We start from the raw sequence: 20,684 nt of genomic DNA, 5'->3' as shown, positions 1-20,684 counted from the left end.
TTTGCAAACAGATTTTCCAGGTGGGCATGCTGCACTTCAGTATGGAGACTTTGGACCATGGACTTGGCTGTCCACTCAGCCAGAGAGGTGCCCACATGAGAGCCTCTTCTATGTGTCATCAAGGGCAGAGTGAACGGAAAAAAACAGTTGGGCAAGAACGCTCTCCAGGTACTTGCTCTCTGGAGTCAGGGTTGTCATGGAGATTTTGTCCCTTCTAATTTCATGTCCCACTTTGCCATGTTCCTCCTGATTCAGTTCCCCACTTCCCCTGTGGTCCTATCAAGGTCTCATAATTAGAGCTTTTCCTTTAACACCCTGAGAGTCATTTGAGCTGGAAGGGACATAGTGATCACCTAGGCCACTACCTTCAATTTCCAGGTGGGGACCTGAACTTAGTGGAGTAAAGAGAGTTGCCCAACGTGAAACCGCTAGCTGGTAAGAGTGTGAATATACTAAATCAGATATGTGGACACACCCTGCTTACAAGGCACCTTCATTTATAAATATCCATACACATATCTTATTTTGTTAATGTTTTAATGATTTTTATTTTTTCCATTATAGTTGGTTTACAGTGTTCTGTCAGTTTTCTACTATATAGCAAAGTGACCCAGTCTCACACACACACACACACATATATATATTCTTTTTCTTTTTCTCACATTTTCTTCCATCAAGTTCCATCACAGGTGACTAATATAGTTTCCTATGCTATACAGCAGGATCATATTGCTTCTCCTCTCCAAATGCAGTAGTTTGCATCTATGAACCCCAAGCTCCCAGTCCATCCCACTCTCTTCCCTTCCCCCTTGGCAACCACAAGCCTGTTCTCCAAGCCCATGAGTTTCTTTTCTGTGGAAAGATTCATTTGTGTCGTATATGAGATCCCAGATATAAGCGATATCATATGGTATTTGTCTTGCTCTTTCTGACTTGCTTCACTTAGGATGAGAGTCTCTCGTTCCATCCATGGTGCTGCAAGTGGCACTATTTTGGTCTTTTTATGGCTGAGTAGCGTTCCATTGCCATACATGCATCTTCTTAAATACCTGATCTAAATCAATCATCACTGCAGCCATGAGGCAAACATGGCGTTACTTCCTATGCTACGTGAACAAATCAAGGCAATAAGGACTACAGTAAAACTATTCATGAGAAGGCCACAATTGTGGTTACAACCACACACTTTCGTGTCAGAAAACCTGGATTGAGTAGCATCCTTCTACTTGAGGATTCTATGATCTTGACCAAAGGCACTTCTCTAAACCTTGGTATTGTCACCTATAAAATAGAACCGATAATGGGGTTGAATTTCAGATCCCTTTTTAGGCTATTGTCAGAATATGCAGTCCACACCTTGCCTTCTATTAATACCAAGTGTAATTTATGTGTTCTGAATTGGAGTTCAATCCAACATATTCTGCAGCATTACTAATTCTTCATTAAAAATGTCTAAGATCATTCCAAAAATTGTCATTTTGGGGGGTCCTTTTTAAATTGGGCTCAGGTACCCCACCATTACTATGGATATTGAGGTGTTTGAGGAAGGTCTCATTCTTGATTAGATCAACCTCAGCTAACCTTACTGCCAGGGAGAAACAAGTGTGTGTGGACAATGAGTGAATTACATGATTTAACTCCGGCTAATAGGCTGGTACTTACATGTTCTTCTGATAAAAACTATAATACTTTCATCTGTTAAATGGAAAAGATTCTTAAAATAGTGTTGCAGATATCAGACCAAAATATAGAATTGGTGCTTCACAGGCAAGCCATAGAGGATATGTTTCTGGTCAGTTCGAAAAAAACATTTAGTTCCACAAATCACATTTTGTGAAATTGAAGACGAGCTGTTGCTGCACGAAGAAGAATATGGCAGACTTCAATATGCCTAAAAGTTCTATCTGTAAAAGGCATAATTTGAACCTGCCAACCCCGTATGTTAATAGAAAGAAGTCACATCTTTGCAATGTAACTCTATGAAATACAAAATGTAGTATAAATACCAACATGATATGTATGAAATCTAGTCCATAATATCCTATCTGAAAAAAAAAAAGAAAGCTCTCTTTAAAACTCTTTTTTTAACTCTCTTGATTGAACTCTGGGATTCCATGGTAATTCCATGTCAGGTGGCTCTATTCCTCCTGGTCAGACTTAAGTCCTGGATCCTCTGAGGGATGCAGATCACTGGAGTTCAGGCCCAACCCCACGAGACACACCACAAGAGCCTTTATTTCCAAGGTCTTGCCTGGTCTCTGGGAAGCTACCAGAGAGCATGCTCCAACCGGTCCAACGTATGCCCAGGAATTGATGACTTTGACGTCTTTCTAACCCTCTGAACATTACCCCTAACCTCAACCTTGAAGGTTGAGACATGTGGCGATGAGGTTAAAGGGTACAAACTTGCAATTAGAAGATGAATAAGTTCTGGAGGTCTAATGCATAGCATAGGAGTTATCACAAACTAGATGGTGTTAAAAAACACGGCAGAGGATTCTCTCAAACTGAAGCACTCGGAGCCTGTTAAAAACAGATTTCTGATGTTGCCAAAATCGGATCTGGCTCTCTGCTGCAGGGATAGCTGCTCTTTCTGATGTTTTTGTTGTTGTTGTTGTCTTTTCTAGGGACACACCGTGGCATGTAGAGGTTCCCAGGCTAGGGGTCTAATAGGAGCTGTAGTCGCCGGCCTACGCACAGCCCCAGCAAAGCCAGATCCGAGCCATGGCAACGCCAGACCCTTAACCCACTGAGCAAGGCCAGGGATTGAACCCTCAACCTCATGGTTCCTAGTCAAATTCATTAACCACTGAGCCAAGATGGGAACTCCAAGGGTAGCTGCTTTTAATCAGAATGCCAGCCATCTTAGGGAGACGGTGATTTGGGTGTGTCCAAAAACCAGCTCTGAAGATTTGGCTTGGCCATGAAAGGTTTTAAAGGGAAAAAGGGAAGTAATCTCAGTTAATCCTTCAGATACGGAATCAGACTCCTTTGGTTCAGGGGAGGGCCACACATGTGGCACGTGGACGTTCCCTGGCCATGGATTGAACCCTCACCACAGCGGCGACCCAAGCCACTTCAGTGACAACACTGGATCCTTAACCTGCTGCACCACAAGGGAACTCCAGAGACCAGACTCCTCACCATCTCCCACTGCATGCATCTCCTGACCTTCAGGCTTGTCAACATCTTGTGATCTTTCCTTAGATGTGATCTCGTTCGCACAGCTGATTCGTGAGATTGCTGCAATGTGGAAGCTAAGGAAGAGATCTGATCATCTTCTAAGTTCTTCTTCTTCAGTTCTACCTCTTTGATCTATGGAAAGAAACTACAGGCTAGGCAAGGTATTGCTTGATCAAAAGATGTGAAAGGTGTGCTTGGGCCTGAGATGAGTAGAACGGGAAGGGGCCTGCTTTAAGGTTACTTATAATACATCTCTGCTACAAGGATGAAACAAAGGGGCTTCCTGCTGAGGGCCGCTTCCTGCAAAGAAGCAGGAAGAGCTTCTTACACACACACACACACATTCTCACACACTGTTAAAGAGCAATGCTTAAGAAGATGTACCTATACCTGGGTGGGGGTGAGGTGGGCACACGACTTTCATTCACATTGCACTATTTCTTTGGCAGGTACTAACCCTCACACACGCTCCCAGGTGTTCAACAATTCCTCCTCTCTCAACTGTGTCCCCGTGCAAACTCATGGAGAATTTGAAAAAGGCTTCAAATGTCTCTCCAGTTACAGTTGCTCAACAGAATGATTCATGTGACCTTGAAACTGAGACCCCCAAACAACTCTAAGAATCCACTGGCTCTCAAAGGGTAATATGTAAGCTAATAATATGCTTGAATCAGTGGGTCAAAGTTGGGAAATCTGGAAACTCAGCAGTCAGGAACACACCTTACTCTGTTTTTTAACCAAACAGCAAGGACCACAAATTTACATCCTCTTTCTGAAGACAAAAATTGGCGAGCCTTGACAACACTGCTGAGCCCACAGTCTGTTTCCTCTCCTACCCCTTCAGGTTACCTGGAAAGTATCAGCATTCCAATATCTCTAACCATTCTACTCCAGCCATTATATAACGCCCATACCACCATAAATTTCTAGGACATAAAACGTTGGCCACATTCTCTAGGAAGGAAAGTGCATTAGTTTTCCATCTTAGCTCTTTCTCTGCAACATGCACTATAAGGAAATAACTCCATGTGGCCATAAATTCTCACGCAAATCTCATCACATGAAAAATGTTAATGTTTGAAGGGGCCAAAGCCATTTGGTAGGATGCTCCTGTTGGGTATGTTCCCCAGCGGTAAATATTCCAAATTTAATGGGAGCGAGGCTTGAATCCCACAATATGAGAGATTACCAGGGACTGTGACATGGGTATTTGGATACCATCTCCAACAGAAATCCCACTGGACACTAGAGGCAAAAAATTACACCGGCGAACTCATAAGTAAATACCCCTGAAGGGACTGCATATATCATTCCATTCCTCGTCATGATTCAGATCACCTCCTCCTCCTTCCTCAGACTGCAGCTGGTGGAGATTCGGAGGTGACCAGAGACTTAGCAGACAATAACCACTGAAAGAGCCCTTAACACAAATGTAGGCTAGCTCAGAGGAACCTCCACCGGAGGCACGATCAGGCCAATTGAACACTTTGTTTCTGTCCAATGGTACACTCCCTCTCTGGGTTCATTCTCATTCTGGTCAGAAACATAGAATGAACATTGGTCACAGTCATGTCTAGGTTATGCTGCATCACAGTATTTGGGAGAAAAGTCTTCTACAATCCTGGGACTTCTGTCACGTGGCTCTCTTTAAGGTCATATCTAAGATTGAACAGACGTCATCTTGGGGGTAAAAAAGAAGCAACAAAGTTCTAAATCGTAATGACTCATGAATACTTGCTGACAGATGAGTAAATGTTGAAGCCACACCACAAATAGAATGAAAATAATGGGCCTCAAGGACTGAAAGATGTTTTGATTGTGCACTGTGATTCCGCTGTGGGTCCATTTTGGTATATTATCTGTGTCAAAATCAACCTTTTTCTCCAAGGCAGTGTGAATTTTGATATTCTCCACTCATGTGAATATCATTGCGTGGTAAAGTGATTCTAACAGGACAAACCTGTCGGACCTCACAATCTGTTACCTCAGCAACACTCTTTCCTCTTTTTCAGTCTCTTCAAGGCATCTTTGATGTCTTTGTTCCTCAGACTGTATATCAAAGGGTTCAGCATGGGAATCACCACCGTGTAGAACACTGCGGCAAATCTGTCAAGGCCAGAGGACCCACCAGAGCTAGAACTTAAATAGACAAAGATACCTGAGGTGTAGAAGAGGGTAACTGCTGTCAAGTGAGAAGCACAGGTGTTGAAAGCCTTGGACCTGCCTTTTGCGGAAGTGATCTTCATGACGGAGATGACAATGTAGACATAGGACATCATGATAACCAGGGCATTTATTATCCCAAAGAAGACTGTAAATATAGCAGTCAAGACTTGAACAAAGAACGTGTCAGAGCAGGAAAGACCTAACATCAAGGGCATGTCACAGAAGAAGTGGTGGATGACATTAGGCCCACAGAAGTGGAGCTGAAGCACGGCACACACTTGGGACAGAGTAGCAGAGAGTCCAGCCATATAGGACCCCAGCACCATCCGACCACAGAGAGAGGGTGACATGATGGATGAATAGAGGAGTGGGTTACAAATGGCAGCATAGCGGTCATAAGCCATGACTGTCATGAGACAACACTCGCTCAGTCCCATGGTTGAACACACAAAGTATTGAATGGCACAACCCACAACGGTGATAGTTGGCTTTGCCTGGAAGAAGTCGTAGAGCATCTTGGGGGCTGTAGAGCTCACATAGCAGATGTCTATAAAGGACAGATTACTGAGGAAGAAGTACATGGGTGTGTGGAGGTGGGAATCCAGCCTTATCAAGACAATGAGACACAGATTCCACGTCAGAGTCAAAATATATATCACCAGAAACACCACAAAGAGGGCTGGTCTGATGTGGGGAAAATCTGAGAATCCCAAGAGGACAAAATGGATGATAGTTGTAGTATTGTCTCCCCCATTGGCTTTGTACTCCTGAAGTCAGAAAAGAAAGAGAATGCACTGCTGACTCAGGTGAAAGGGTAACTTTACAAAGCTAATACATGCATTCCCTCCATGGAGAACTGGAAAAGAAGAAAATGCTTCACGGTCTTCAGGTCAAGACTTCAGGTTTTTATCTTGAATTGTCATCAAGAACCTTCTCAGTGCTTCGGGTTCTCCGTTATTTCATGAGGTCTCATGATCATTTATAAAGAGATTTTAAAGTTTGACTGAAAAGTTTTAAGAAAGCAATATGAATTCTGTGATTATTATATAAAAGACTATATCATTGATTAAAATTATAGGTTTCAAAAAAGAGTGTGTATATATATATATACATACATACATATGACAGAGTCACTGTGCTGTACAGCAGAAATTGGCACATTATACCTCAAATATATGATAATATTAAATAATTAAGAGGTTTTTAATGACCTCTGATAATTCAGGGGATAACTGCTGCATTATAAAAGTACTGCATAAATAGCATCATTTCACAATAATTTGAAAGAGCTCTTCCCTCCCAAATGACCATCTAGATATAGTCTTATATTCTCTTCTTTTACTCATAAGAAAAATTGCACTGTTCATTATAACTTACCAAGAGTTTTGAAAATATATTCAATCAAACAGCACCTACGTGGCCTAGGAATTTACACCATGATTTAGAATCCTGATAATATTTTGGAGGGACACAGTCTGTCTGCCCCAATAAGTTATGAAGAACATCTTCTTAGGGAAGACTTCATACAAAATATCCCAAAGGGAAGCCAGTATGACTCACTACTGGCCCCAACTTTTGTCCTAATTGCAGAATTTTTCATTTTAGGAAGCAGCATCAAACTCTTGTTAAGGGTTAAGCACTTAGGTTTTTAGTTCAGAGTGTCATAATCAATACAGCAACATAGATTTCTCCTGACATAAGTCCAACTCACCAGAAAATTAAAAAAAAAACTAGTAACTATTCATAGGCAAGATACGAATGTTAAAATTCTAAAACAAAGGATGAAGGTAGAGCATCCCCCCTGGGCCACAGAGTCCACGAAGGACCACATGAAAAGAATAGAGGAGCAGCTACACTCTGACCTCACTGCCCTCCCCTCTGCTGCTTCAGGGCTCCACCAGAGTGGCCCCTCAGTGCCAAGGTTTTCCACCACATTGGACAGCACAGAAGAAGCAGATACATTTCTAGACACATACAACCTAGGAAAACTGAATCAGAAAAAAAAAAAAAAAACACAGAACAGAAAGTCTGAACAGAACAATAACTAGCAAGGAGACTGAATCAGTAATCAGAAACCTCCCCACAAAGAAAAGCCCTGGACAAGAAGGCTTCATCGTAAATTGCACCCAACATTTAAGGAAGAATTAATGCCAATCCTTTTCAAACTCTTCCAAAAAACTGAAGAGAAAGGAACCTTTCCAAAGGCATTTACAAAGCCAATATTACTTTGATGGCAAAGCAAGATAAGGACACTACCAGGGAAGAAAACTATGGGTCGTTATCCTGGGTTACTAGAGAAGTTTAAAGTCTCAATGAAATACTAGCAACCAAAATTCAGCAGCACATACAAAGGATCATACCATGACCAGATAGGGTTCGTTCTTGGGATGCAAGAATGGGTCAACATACGCAAAGCAATAAATGTGACACATTACATCAACAGAATGAAATATAGAAAATCATAAAATCCTCTCAATAAATGCACTAAAAGCTTTGGACAAATTCAACTTGCAATCATGATCAAAACTCTCAACAAGTGAGGTAGGAGGAATTTACCTCAACATAGTAAAGGCCGTGAGAACATGCCTGCATCTAACATCACACTCAGTGGTAAATGATTGAAAGCTTTTCTCCGAAGACCAGAAATAAGACAAGGGTGACCACTGTGCACATTCCTACACAACATTGTACTAGAAGTGCAAACCAGGCCAATCCGGCAAGAAGGAAGGAAGGAAGGAAGGAAGGAAGGAAGGAAGGAAGGAAGGAAGGAAGGAAAGAAGGAAGGAAGGAAGGAAAGAAGGGAGGAAGGGAGGGAGGGAGGGAGGGAGGGAGGGAGGAAGGAAGGAAGGAAGGAAGGAAGGAAGGAAGGAAGGAAGGAAGGAAGGAAGGGATAGATGGCATCAGAATTGAAATTTCTCCTGCTTGCAGATGATATGATTTTTTAATATAGACAGTCTAAAAGACTCCACTCAAAACCTGTCAGATTAAACAATCCAAATATTGTCATGGAATCACAAATACCCTAAACAGACTAAATAATCCTGAGAAAGAGAACACAGCTGGAGGCATTAAGCTTCCTGACTTCTACCTCCTGGCTCTGTGACCCTTAGCAAGTTATTCACATTTCTATGCCTTCGTTGCCTCATTTATCAATAGGGCTAATAAGATTTACCACCTCGGAGTTCCTGTTGAGACTCGCTGGTAACAAACCCATGAGGATGTGGGTATCCATGAGGATGTGGGTTCGATCCTTGGCCCTTCTCAGTGGTTAAGGATCCTGTGTTGCCAAGAGCTGCAGTGTATGTCACAGACATGCCATTGCTGTGCTGTAGGCTGACAGCTGCAGCTCCAATGCCCTAGACCAGGATGTTCCATATGCCACAACTGCAGTCCTAAAAATCAAAGATTTACTACCACATTAGGGGGTGGTGTTTCAGGGACTCAATGACCAAAAGACATTAGCAAAAAATTTTCCAAATCGGACCTACTAAGGACATGGTCACTTGTGAGGTCATGCAGGGCACAAAATCAGCTCAAGAAAGCCAGGAATGTTGCTGGATGAAAATAAACAATATTAGGTAAAAGAAGATTTAAAGGGACGGTTAGACCAACACTACCTGGGCTCAGAATGGGGCTTCTCTGATATCTGTGTTACCCACGGTAGAGTCTCCAGACACCCACGTTCTCCAAAGATAATTTCTTTAAGAGGTCAATGAAATTCTACATATTTGCTCATATCTTTATCAGCAACCTGTGTGTCTTAGCTGTACAGAAATTATGAATCAAAGCTGTATGTTTAAATGGAAATCAGATGAATGATTAGTACATAAAAACAGATCTGCAACTAAACATATTGAATTCTAAGTGTCCTTGGGTTGAATAAAGATGAACAGTGTAAATAAGCATGATTTGGTTTATTCTCCTGAAATTCAGTACATTCTTAATCTTAACATTCAGTTAGCTTTTACCATACATTAAGCCATACAGACATGTCCTTTGATTCTAAATGATGACTTACCCCCAATTCACAGGTGGAAAACAGAAGGCTGCCAAGGTCAAGATTACATCCCCAAGACATGGCAGAACCAGAAGTCAACTGGTGTCCCTCACTCCAGAGTGACACCTGACATTTCAGGTCACAGATTCATATTTTCCAAGAAAGTGGGAGACAGAAAACTCCAGGAAGAGCCCGAAGTGGAGGGTGTGGACATAAGGGAGAAGGGATAGTGGAAGAAGGAGAAAGAGACTGAGGACGACAAACCTGGCTCCTTTAACGTGCAGCTGGAAGACTCACATGGCTCTAGAGATAGCACAGAATCCACTATCTCTATGAATCTTGCCCTCTCACCTTGACTCAGGGCCCAGGAAGGCAGAGTTCTTGACAAAGAGTAAAATTGTGGATGTCTTTTGCAAACAGATTTTCCAGGTGGGCATGCTGCACTTCAGTATGGAGACTTTGGACCATGGACTTGGCTGTCCACTCAGCCAGAGAGGTGCCCACATGAGAGCCTCTTCTATGTGTCATCAAGGGCAGAGTGAACGGAAAAAAACAGTTGGGCAAGAACGCTCTCCAGGTACTTGCTCTCTGGAGTCAGGGTTGTCATGGAGATTTTGTCCCTTCTAATTTCATGTCCCACTTTGCCATGTCCCTCCTGATTCAGTTCCCCACTTCCCCTGTGGTCCTATCAAGATCTGATAATTAGAGCTTTTCCTTTAACACCCTGAGAGTCATTTGAGCTGGAAGGGACATAGTGATGACTTGGGCCAATACTTTGAATTTCCAGGTGGAGACCTGAAGCCAGTGGAGTTAAGAGACTTGCCCAAGGTGAAACAGCTAGCTGGTGGTAGTGTGAATATACTAAATCAGATATGTGGACACACCCTGCTTACAAAGCACCTTCATTTTAGATATATCCATACACATATCTCCTTTTTTTAATGTTTTATTGACTTTTGTTTTTTTCCATTATACTTGGTTTACACTGTTCCGTCAAGTTCCTACTGTACAGCAAGTTGAACCAATCTCACACATGCTCATATATATATATATATATATATATATATATATATATTCTTTGTCTTTTTCTCACATTTTCTTCCATCATGTTCCATCACAGGTGACTAATATTGTTTCCTATGCTATACCGCAGGATCATATTACTTATCCTCCCCAAATGGAGGTGTTTGCATCTATGAACCCCAAGCTCCCAGTCCATCCCACTCCCTTCCCTTCCCCCTTGGCATCCACAAGTCTGTTCTCCAAGCCCATGAGTTTCTTTTCTGTGGAAAGATTCATTTGTGTTGTATATGAGAACCCACATATAAGCGATATCATATGGTATTTGTCTTGCTCTTTCTGACTTGCTTCACTTAGGATGAGAGTCTCTCGTTCCATCCATGGTGCTGCAAGTGGCACTATTTTGGTCTTTTTACAGCTGAGTAGTGTTCCATTGCATGTGGAGGTTCCCAGGCTAGGGGTCTAATAGGAGCTGTAGTTGCCAGCCTACGCCACAGCCCCAGCAACGCCAGATCCGAGCCGTGGCAACGCCAGACCCTTAACCCACTGAGCAAGGCCAGGGATTGAACCCTCAACCTCATGGTTCCTAGTCAAATTCATTCACCGCTGAGCCAAGATGGGAACTCCAAGGGTAGCTGCTTTTAATCAGAATGCCAGCCATCTTAGGGAGATGGTGATTTGGGTGTGTCCAAAACCCAGCTCTGTAGACTCTGCTTGGCCATGAAAGGTTTTAAAGGGAAAAAGGGAAGTAATCTCAGTTAATCCTTCAGATACGGAATCAGATCCTTTGGTTCAGGGGAGGGCCACACATGTGGCACGTGGACGTTCCCTGGCCATGGATTGAACCCTCACCACTGCGGCGACCCAAGCCACTTCAGTGACAACACTGGATCCTTAACCTGCTGCACCACAAGGGAACTCCAGAGACCAGACTCCTCACCATCTCCCACTGCATGCATCTCCTGACCTTCAGGCTTGTCAACATCTTGTGATCTTTCCTTAGATGTGATCTCGTTCGCACAGCTGATTCGTGAGATTGCTGCAGTGTGGAAGCTAAGGAAGGGATCTGATCATCTTCTAAGTTCTTCTTCTTCAGTTCTACCTCTTTGATCTATGGAAAGAAACTACAGGCTAGGCAAGGTATTGCTTGATCAAAAGATGTGAAAGGTGTGCTTGGGCCTGAGATGAGTAGAACGGGAAGGGGCCTGCTTTAAGGTTACTTATAATACATCTCTGCTACAAGGATGAAACAAAGGGGCTTCCTGCTGAGGGCCGCTTCCTGCAAAGAGCTTCTTACACACACACACACACACACACGTTCTCACACACTGTTAAAGAGCAATGCTTAAGAAGATGTACCTATACCTGGGTGGGGGTGAGGTGGGCACACGACTTTCATTCACATTGCACTATTTCTTTGGCAGGTACTAACCCTCACACACGCTCCCAGGTGTTCAACAATTCCTCCTCTCTCAACTGTGTCCCCGTGCAAACTCATGGAGAATTTGAAAAAGGCTTCAAATGTCTCTCCAGTTACAGTTGCTCAACAGAATGATTCATGTGACCTTGAAACTGAGACCCCCAAACAACTCTAAGAATCCACTGGCTCTCAAAGGGTAATATGTAAGCTAATAATATGCTTGAATCAGTGGGTCAAAGTTGGGAAATCTGGAAACTCAGCAGTCAGGAACACACCTTACTCTGTTTTTAACCAAACAGCAAGGACCACAAATTTACATCCTCTTTCTGAAGACAAAAATTGGCGAGCCTTGACAACACTGCTGAGCCCACAGTCTGTTTCCTCTCCTACCCCTTCAGGTTACCTGGAAAGTATCAGCATTCCAATATCTCTAACCATTCTACTCCAGCCATTATATAACGCCCATACCACCATAAATTTCTAGGACATAAAACGTTGGCCACATTCTCTAGGAAGGAAAGTGCATTAGTTTTCCATCTTAGCTCTTTCTCTGCAACATGCACTATAAGGAAATAACTCCATGTGGCCATAAATTCTCACGCAAATCTCATCACATGAAAAATGTTAATGTTTGAAGGGGCCAAAGCCATTTGGTAGGATGCTCCTGTTGGGTATGTTCCCCAGCGGTAAATATTCCAAATTTAATGGGAGCGAGGCTTGAATCCCACAATATGAGAGATTACCAGGGACTGTGACATGGGTATTTGGATACCATCTCCAACAGAAATCCCCACTGGACACTAGAGGCAAAAAATTACACCGGCGAACTCATAAGTAAATACCCCTGAAGGGACTGCATATATCATTCCATTCCTCGTCATGATTCAGATCACCTCCTCCTCCTTCCTCAGACTGCAGCTGGTGGAGATTCGGAGGTGACCAGAGACTTAGCAGACAATAACCACTGAAAGAGCCCTTAACACAAATGTAGGCTAGCTCAGAGGAACCTCCACCGGAGGCACGATCAGGCCAATTGAACACTTTGTTTCTGTCCAATGGTATACTCCCTCTCTGGGTTCATTCTCATTCTGGTCAGAAACATAGAATGAACATTGGTCACAGTCATGTCTAGGTTATGCTGCATCACAGTATTTGGGAGAAAAGTCTTCTACAATCCTGGGACTTCTGTCACGTGGCTCTCTTTAAGGTCATATCTAAGATTGAACAGACGTCATCTTGGGGGTAAAAAAGAAGCAACAAAGTTCTAAATCGTAATGACTCATGAATACTTGCTGACAGATGAGTAAATGTTGAAGCCACACCACAAATAGAATGAAAATAATGGGCCTCAAGGACTGAAAGATGTTTTGATTGTGCACTGTGATTCCGCTGTGGGTCCATTTTGGTATATTATCTGTGTCAAAATCAACCTTTTTCTCCAAGGCAGTGTGAATTTTGATATTCTCCACTCATGTGAATATCATTGCGTGGTAAAGTGATTCTAACAGGACAAACCTGTCGGACCTCACAATCTGTTACCTCAGCAACACTCTTTCCTCTTTTTCAGTCTCTTCAAGGCATCTTTGATGTCTTTGTTCCTCAGACTGTATATCAAAGGGTTCAGCATGGGAATCACCACCGTGTAGAACACTGCGGCAAATCTGTCAAGGCCAGAGGACCCACCAGAGCTAGAACTTAAATAGACAAAGATACCTGAGGTGTAGAAGAGGGTAACTGCTGTCAAGTGAGAAGCACAGGTGTTGAAAGCCTTGGACCTGCCTTTTGCGGAAGTGATCTTCATGACGGAGATGACAATGTAGACATAGGACATCATGATAACCAGGGCATTTATTATCCCAAAGAAGACTGTAAATATAGCAGTCAAGACTTGAACAAAGAACGTGTCAGAGCAGGAAAGACCTAACATCAAGGGCATGTCACAGAAGAAGTGGTGGATGACATTAGGCCCACAGAAGTGGAGCTGAAGCACGGCACACACTTGGGACAGAGTAGCAGAGAGTCCAGCCATATAGGACCCCAGCACCATCCGACCACAGAGAGAGGGTGACATGATGGATGAGTAGAGGAGTGGGTTACAAATGGCAGCATAGCGGTCATAAGCCATGACTGTCATGAGACAACACTCGCTCAGTCCCATGGTTGAACACACAAAGTATTGAATGGCACAACCCACAACGGTGATAGTTGGCTTTGCCTGGAAGAAGTCGTAGAGCATCTTGGGGGCTGTAGAGCTCACATAGCAGATGTCTATAAAGGACAGATTACTGAGGAAGAAGTACATGGGTGTGTGGAGGTGGGAATCCAGCCTTATCAAGACAATGAGACACAGATTCCACGTCAGAGTCAAAATATATATCACCAGAAACACCACAAAGAGGGCTGGTCTGATGTGGGGAAAATCTGAGAATCCCAAGAGGACAAAATGGATGATAGTTGTAGTATTGTCTCCCCCATTGGCTTTGTACTCCTGAAGTCAGAAAAGAAAGAGAATGCACTGCTGACTCAGGTGAAAGGGTAACTTTACAAAGCTAATACATGCATTCCCTCCATGGAGAACTGGAAAAGAAGAAAATGCTTCACGGTCTTCAGGTCAAGACTTCAGGTTTTTATCTTGAATTGTCATCAAGAACCTTCTCAGTGCTTCGGGTTCTCCGTTATTTCATGAGGTCTCATGATCATTTATAAAGAGATTTTAAAGTTTGACTGAAAAGTTTTAAGAAAGCAATATGAATTCTGTGATTATTATATAAAAGACTATATCATTGATTAAAATTATAGGTTTCAAAAAAGAGTGTGTATATATATATATACATACATACATATGACAGAGTCACTGTGCTGTACAGCAGAAATTGGCACATTATACCTCAAATATATGATAATATTAAATAATTAAGAGGTTTTTAATGACCTCTGATAATTCAGGGATAACTGCTGCATTATAAAAGTACTGCATAAATAGCATCATTTCACAATAATTTTGAAAGAGCTCTTCCCTCCCAAATGACCATCTAGATATAGTCTTATATTCTCTTCTTTTACTCATAAGAAAAATTGCACTGTTCATTATAACTTACCAAGAGTTTTGAAAATATATTCAATCAAACAGCACCTACGTGGCCTAGGAATTTACACCATGATTTAGAATCCTGATAATATTTTGGAGGGACACAGTCTGTCTGCCCCAATAAGTTATGAAGAACATCTTCTTAGGGAAGACTTCATACAAAATATCCCAAAGGGAAGCCAGTATGACTCACTACTGGCCCCAACTTTTGTCCTAATTGCAGAATTTTTCATTTTAGGAAGCAGCATCAAACTCTTGTTAAGGGTTAAGCACTTAGGTTTTTAGTTCAGAGTGTCATAATCAATACAGCAACATAGATTTCTCCTGACATAAGTCCAACTCACCAGAAAATTAAAAAAAAAAACTAGTAACTATTCATAGGCAAGATACGAATGTTAAAATTCTAAAACAAAGGATGAAGGTAGAGCATCCCCCTGGGCCACAGAGTCCACGAAGGACCACATGAAAAGAATAGAGGAGCAGCTACACTCTGACCTCACTGCCCCTCCCCTCTGCTGCTTCAGGGCTCCACCAGAGTGGCCCCTCAGTGCCCAAGGTTTTCCACCACATTGGACAGCACAGAAGAAGCAGATACATTTCTAGACACATACAACCTAGGAAAACTGAATCAGAAAAAAAAAAAAAAAACACAGAACAGAAAGTCTGAACAGAACAATAACTAGCAAGGAGACTGAATCAGTAATCAGAAACCTCCCCACAAAGAAAAGCCCTGGACAAGAAGGCTTCATCGTAAATTGCACCCAACATTTAAGGAAGAATTAATGCCAATCCTTTTCAAACTCTTCCAAAAAACTGAAGAGAAAGGAACCTTTCCAAAGGCATTTTACAAAGCCAATATTACTTTGATGGCAAAGCAAGATAAGGACACTACCAGGGAAGAAAACTATGGGTCGTTATCCTGGGTTACTAGAGAAGTTTAAAGTCTCAATGAAATACTAGCAACCAAAATTCAGCAGCACATACAAAGGATCATACCATGACCAGATAGGGTTCGTTCTTGGGATGCAAGAATGGGTCAACATACGCAAAGCAATAAATGTGACACATTACATCAACAGAATGAAATATAGAAAATCATAAAATCCTCTCAATAAATGCACTAAAAGCTTTGGACAAATTCAACTTGCAATCATGATCAAAACTCTCAACAAGTGAGGTAGGAGGAATTTACCTCAACATAGTAAAGGCCGTGAGAACATGCCTGCATCTAACATCACACTCAGTGGTAAATGATTGAAAGCTTTTCTCCGAAGACCAGAAATAAGACAAGGGTGACCACTGTGCACATTCCTACACAACATTGTACTAGAAGTGCAAACCAGGCCAATCCGGCAAGAAGGAAGGAAGGAAGGAAGGAAGGAAGGAAGGAAGGAAGGAAGGAAGGAAGGAAGGAAAGAAGGAAGGAAGGAAGGAAAGAAGGGAGGAGGGAGGGAGGGAGGAGGGAGGGAGGAGGAAGGAAGGAAGGAAGGAAGGAAGGAAGGAAGGAAGGAAGGAAGGAAGGGATAGATGGCATCAGAATTGAAATTTCTCCTGCTTGCAGATGATATGATTTTTTAATATAGACAGTCTAAAAGACTCCACTCAAAACCTGTCAGATTAAACAATCCAAATATTGTCATGGAATCACAAATACCCTAAACAGACTAAATAATCCTGAGAAAGAGAACACAGCTGGAGGCATTAAGCTTCCTGACTTCTACCTCCTGGCTCTGTGACCCTTAGCAAGTTATTCACATTTCTATGCCTTCGTTGCCTCATTTATCAATAGGCTAATAAGATTTACCACCTCGGAGTTCCTGTTGAGACTCGCTGGTAACAAACCCATGAGGATGTGGGTATCCATGAGGATGTGGGTTCGATCCTTGGCCCTTCTCAGTGGTTAAGGATCCTGTGTTGCCAAGAGCTGCAGTGTATGTCACAGACATGCCATTGTTGTGGTGTAGGCTGACAGCTGCAGCTCCAATGCCCTAGACCAGGATGTTCCATATGCCACAACTGCAGTCCTAAAAAATCAAAGATTTACTACCACATTAGGGGGTGGTGTTTCAGGGACTCAATGACCAAAGACATTAGCAAAAATTTTCCAAATCGGACCTACTAAGGACATGGTCACTTGTGAGGTCATGCAGGGCACAAAATCAGCTCAAGAAAGCCAGGAATGTTGCTGGATGAAAATAAACAATATTAGGTAAAAGAAGATTTAAAGGGACGGTTAGACCAACACTACCTGGGCTCAGAATGGGGCTTCTCTGATATCTGTGTTACCCACGGTAGAGTCTCCAGACACCCACGTTCTCCAAAGATAATTTCTTTAAGAGGTCAATGAAATTCTACATATTTGCTCATATCTTTATCAGCAACCTGTTGTCTTAGCTGTACAGAAATTATGAATCAAAGCTGTATGTTTAAATGGAAATCAGATGAATGATTAGTACATAAAAACAGATCTGCAACTAAACATATTGAATTCTAAGTGTCCTTGGGTTGAATAAAGATGAACAGTGTAAATAAGCATGATTTGGTTTATTCTCCTGAAATTCAGTACATTCTTAATCTTAACATTCAGTTAGCTTTTACCATACATTAAGCCATACAGACATGTCCTTTGATTCTAAATGATGACTTACCCCCAATTACAGGTGGAAAACAGAAGGCTGCCAAGGTCAAGATTACATCCCCAAGACATGGCAGAACCAGAAGTCAACTGGTGTCCCTCACTCCAGAGTGACACCTGACATTTCAGGTCACAGATTCATATTTTCCAGAAAGTGGGAGACAGAAAACTCCAGGAAGAGCCCGAAGTGGAGGGTGTGGACATAAGGGAGAAGGGATAGTGGAAGAAGGAGAAAGAGACTGAGGACGACAAACCTGGCTCCTTAACGTGCAGCTGGAAGACTCACATGGCTCTAGAGATAGCACAGAATCCACTATCTCTATGAATCTTGCCCTCTCACCTTGACTCAGGGCCCAGGAAGGCAGAGTTCTTGACAAAGGGTAAAATTGTGGATGTCTTTTGCAAACAGATTTTCCAGGTGGGCATGCTGCACTTCAGTATGGAGACTTTGGACCATGGACTTGGCTGTCCACTCAGCCAGAGAGTGCCCACATGAGAGCCTCTTCTATGTGTCATCAAGGGCAGAGTGAACGGAAAAAACAGTTGGGCAAGAACGCTCTCCAGGTACTTGCTCTCTGGAGTCAGGGTTGTCATGGAGATTTTGTCCCTTCTAATTTCATGTCCCACTTTGCCATGTCCCTCCTGATTCAGTTCCCCACTTCCCCTGTGGTCCTATCAAGATCTGATAATTAGAGCTTTTCCTTTAACACCCTGAGAGTCATTTGAGCTGGAAGGGACATAGTGATGACTAGGCCAATACTTTCAATTTCCAGGTGGAGACCTGAAGCCAGTGGAGTTAAGAGACTTGCCCAAGGTGAAACAGCTAGCTGGTGGTAGTGTGAATATACTAAATCAGATATGTGGACACACCCTGCTTACAAGCACCTTCATTTTAGATATATCCATACACATATCTCCTTTTTTTAATGTTTTATTGACTTTTTTTTTTTCCCATTATACTTGGTTTACAGTGTTCCGTCAATTCCTACTGTACAGCAAGTTGAACCAATCTCACACATGCTCATATATATATATATATATTATATATATATATATTCTTTGTCTTTTTCTCACATTTTCTTCCATCATGTTCCATCACAGGTGACTAATATTGTTTCCTATGCTATACCGCAGGATCATATTGCTTTCCTCCCCAAATGGAGGTGTTTGCATCTATGAACCCCAAGCTCCCAGTCCATCCCACTCCCTTCCCTTCCCCCTTGGCACCACAAGTCTGTTCTCCAAGCCCATGAGTTTCTTTCTGTGGAAAGATTCATTTGTGTTGTATATGAGACCCACATATAAGCGATATCATATGGTATTTGTCTTGCTCTTCTGCTTGCTTCACTTAGGATGAGAGTCTCTCGTTCCATCCATGGTGCTGCAAGTGGCACAATTTTGGTCTTTTTACAGCTGAGTAGTGTTCCATTGCATGTGGAGGTTCCCAGGCTAGGGGTCTAATAGGAGCTGTAGTTGCCGCCTACGCCACAGCCCCAGCAACGCCAGATCCGAGCCGTGGCAACGCCAGACCCTTAACCCACTGAGCAAGGCCAGGGATTGAACCCTCAACCTCATGGTTCCTAGTCAATTCATTCACCGCTGAGCCACGATGGGAACTCCAAGGGTAGCTGCTTTTAATCAGAATGCCAGCCATCTTAGGGAGATGGTGATTTGGGTGTGTCCAAAACCCAGCTCTGTAGATTTGCTTGGCCATGAAAGGTTTTAAAGGGAAAAAGGGAAGTAATCTCAGTTAATCCTTCAGATACGGAATCAGATCCTTTGGTTCAGGGGAGGGCCACACATGTGGCACGTGGACGTTCCCTGGCCATGGATTGAACCCTCACCACAGCAGCGACCCAAGCCACTCAGTGACAACACTGGATCCTTAACCTGCTGCACCACAAGGGAACTCCAGAGACCAGACTCCTCACCATCTCCCACTGCATGCATCTCCTGACCTTCAGGCTTGTCAACATCTTGTGATCTTTCCTTAGATGTGATCTCGTTCGCACAGCTGATTCGTGAGATTGCTGCAGTGTGGAAGCTAAGGAAGGGATCTGATCATCTTCTAAGTTCTTCTTCTTCAGTTCTACCTCTTTGATCTATGGAAAGAAACTACAGGCTAGGCAAGGTATTGCTTGATCAAAAGATGTGAAAGGTGTGCTTGGGCCTGAGATGAGTAGAACGGGAAGGGGCCTGCTTTAAGGTTACTTATAATACATCTCTGCTACAAGGATGAAACAAAGGGGCTTCCTGCTGAGGGCCGCTTCCTGCAAAGAGCTTCTTACACACACACACACACACACACGTTCTCACACACTGTTAAAGAGCAATGCTTAAGAAGATGTACCTATACCTGGGTGGGGGTGAGGTGGGCACACGACTTTCATTCCATTGCACTATTTCTTTGGCAGGTACTAACCCCTCACACACGCTCCCAGGTGTTCAACAATTCCTCCTCTCTCAACTGTGTCCCCGTGCAAACTCATGGAGAATTTGAAAAAGGCTTCAAATGTCTCTCCAGTTACAGTTGCTCAACAGAATGATTCATGTGACCTTGAAACTGAGACCCCCAAACAACTCTAAGAATCCACTGGCTCTCAAAGGGTAATATGTAAGCTAATAATATGCTTGAATCAGTGGGTCAAAGTTGGGAAATCTGGAAACTCAGCAGTCAGGAACACACCTTACTCTGTTTTTTAACCAAACAGCAAGGACCACAAATTTACATCCTCTTTCTGAAGACAAAAATTGGCGAGCCTTGACAACACTGCTGAGCCCACAGTCTGTTTCCTCTCCTACCCCTTCAGGTTACCTGGAAAGCATCAGCATTCCAATATCTCTAACCATTCTACTCCAGCCATTATATAACGCCCATACCACCGTAAATTTCTAGGACATAAAACGTTGGCCACATTCTCTAGGAAGGAAAGTGCATTAGTTTTCCATCTTAGCTCTTTCTCTGCAACATGGACTATAAGGAAATAACTCCATGTGGCCATGAATTCTCACGCAAATCTCATCACATGAAAATGTTAACGTTTGAAGGGGCCAAAGCCATTTGGTAGGATGCTCCTGTTGGGCATGTTCCCCAGCGGTAAATATTCCAAATTTAATGGGAGCGAGGCTTGAATCCCACAATATGAGAGATTACCAGGGACTGTGACATGGGTAT

The 20,684-nt window shown here is 42.8% G+C and overlaps 2 protein-coding genes across 2 annotated transcripts; both read right to left on the bottom strand.

The window, feature by feature from the left end:
* Window positions 1–5,168: 5,168 nt before the first annotated feature.
* LOC100523589 (olfactory receptor 5AN1-like) lies at window positions 5,169–9,783 on the bottom strand. The gene is made up of 3 exons (XM_021082436.1): window positions 9,698–9,783; window positions 7,217–7,337; window positions 5,169–6,116 (listed from the first exon to the last, which is right to left on the bottom strand). Exons 1-3 carry the CDS (start codon window positions 9,781–9,783, stop codon window positions 5,169–5,171), a joined length of 1,155 nt encoding a protein of 384 aa, XP_020938095.1.
* Window positions 9,784–13,326: 3,543 nt separating this feature from the next.
* Window positions 13,327–18,103, bottom strand: LOC110259124 (olfactory receptor 5AN1-like). The gene is made up of 2 exons (XM_021082435.1): window positions 18,002–18,103; window positions 13,327–14,274 (listed from the first exon to the last, which is right to left on the bottom strand). Exons 1-2 carry the CDS (start codon window positions 18,101–18,103, stop codon window positions 13,327–13,329), a joined length of 1,050 nt encoding a protein of 349 aa, XP_020938094.1.
* Between the last annotated feature and the right edge of the window lie 2,581 nt (window positions 18,104–20,684).

This window comes from Sus scrofa, unplaced genomic scaffold (assembly GCF_000003025.6).
Source record: "Sus scrofa isolate TJ Tabasco breed Duroc unplaced genomic scaffold, Sscrofa11.1 Contig874, whole genome shotgun sequence".
Taxonomy (NCBI): Eukaryota; Metazoa; Chordata; class Mammalia; order Artiodactyla; family Suidae; genus Sus; species Sus scrofa.
The sequence above is the reverse complement of the archived record's forward strand: the minus strand, read 5'-3'. Positions and strand labels throughout refer to the sequence as shown.

Excerpts from the sequence above, each read along its gene's own strand:
- LOC100523589 (XM_021082436.1), bottom strand. The coding sequence starts at position 9,783 with ATGCCCACCTGGAAAATCTGTTTGCAAAAGACATCCACAATTTTACTC. Across the intron at positions 7,338-9,697 it reads TTCCTGGGCCCTGAGTCAAG|TTTTCCTAGGTTGTATGTGT; the intron begins GTGAGAGGGCAA and ends TTTCTGATTCAG. Across the intron at positions 6,117-7,216 it reads AAGCAGCAGAGGGGAGGGCA|GAGTACAAAGCCAATGGGGG; the intron begins GTGAGGTCAGAG and ends TTCTGACTTCAG.
- LOC110259124 (XM_021082435.1), bottom strand. The coding sequence starts at position 18,103 with ATGACAACCCTGACTCCAGAGAGCAAGTACCTGGAGAGCGTTCTTGCC. Across the intron at positions 14,275-18,001 it reads CACATAGAAGAGGCTCTCAT|GAGTACAAAGCCAATGGGGG; the intron begins GTGGGCACTCTC and ends TTCTGACTTCAG.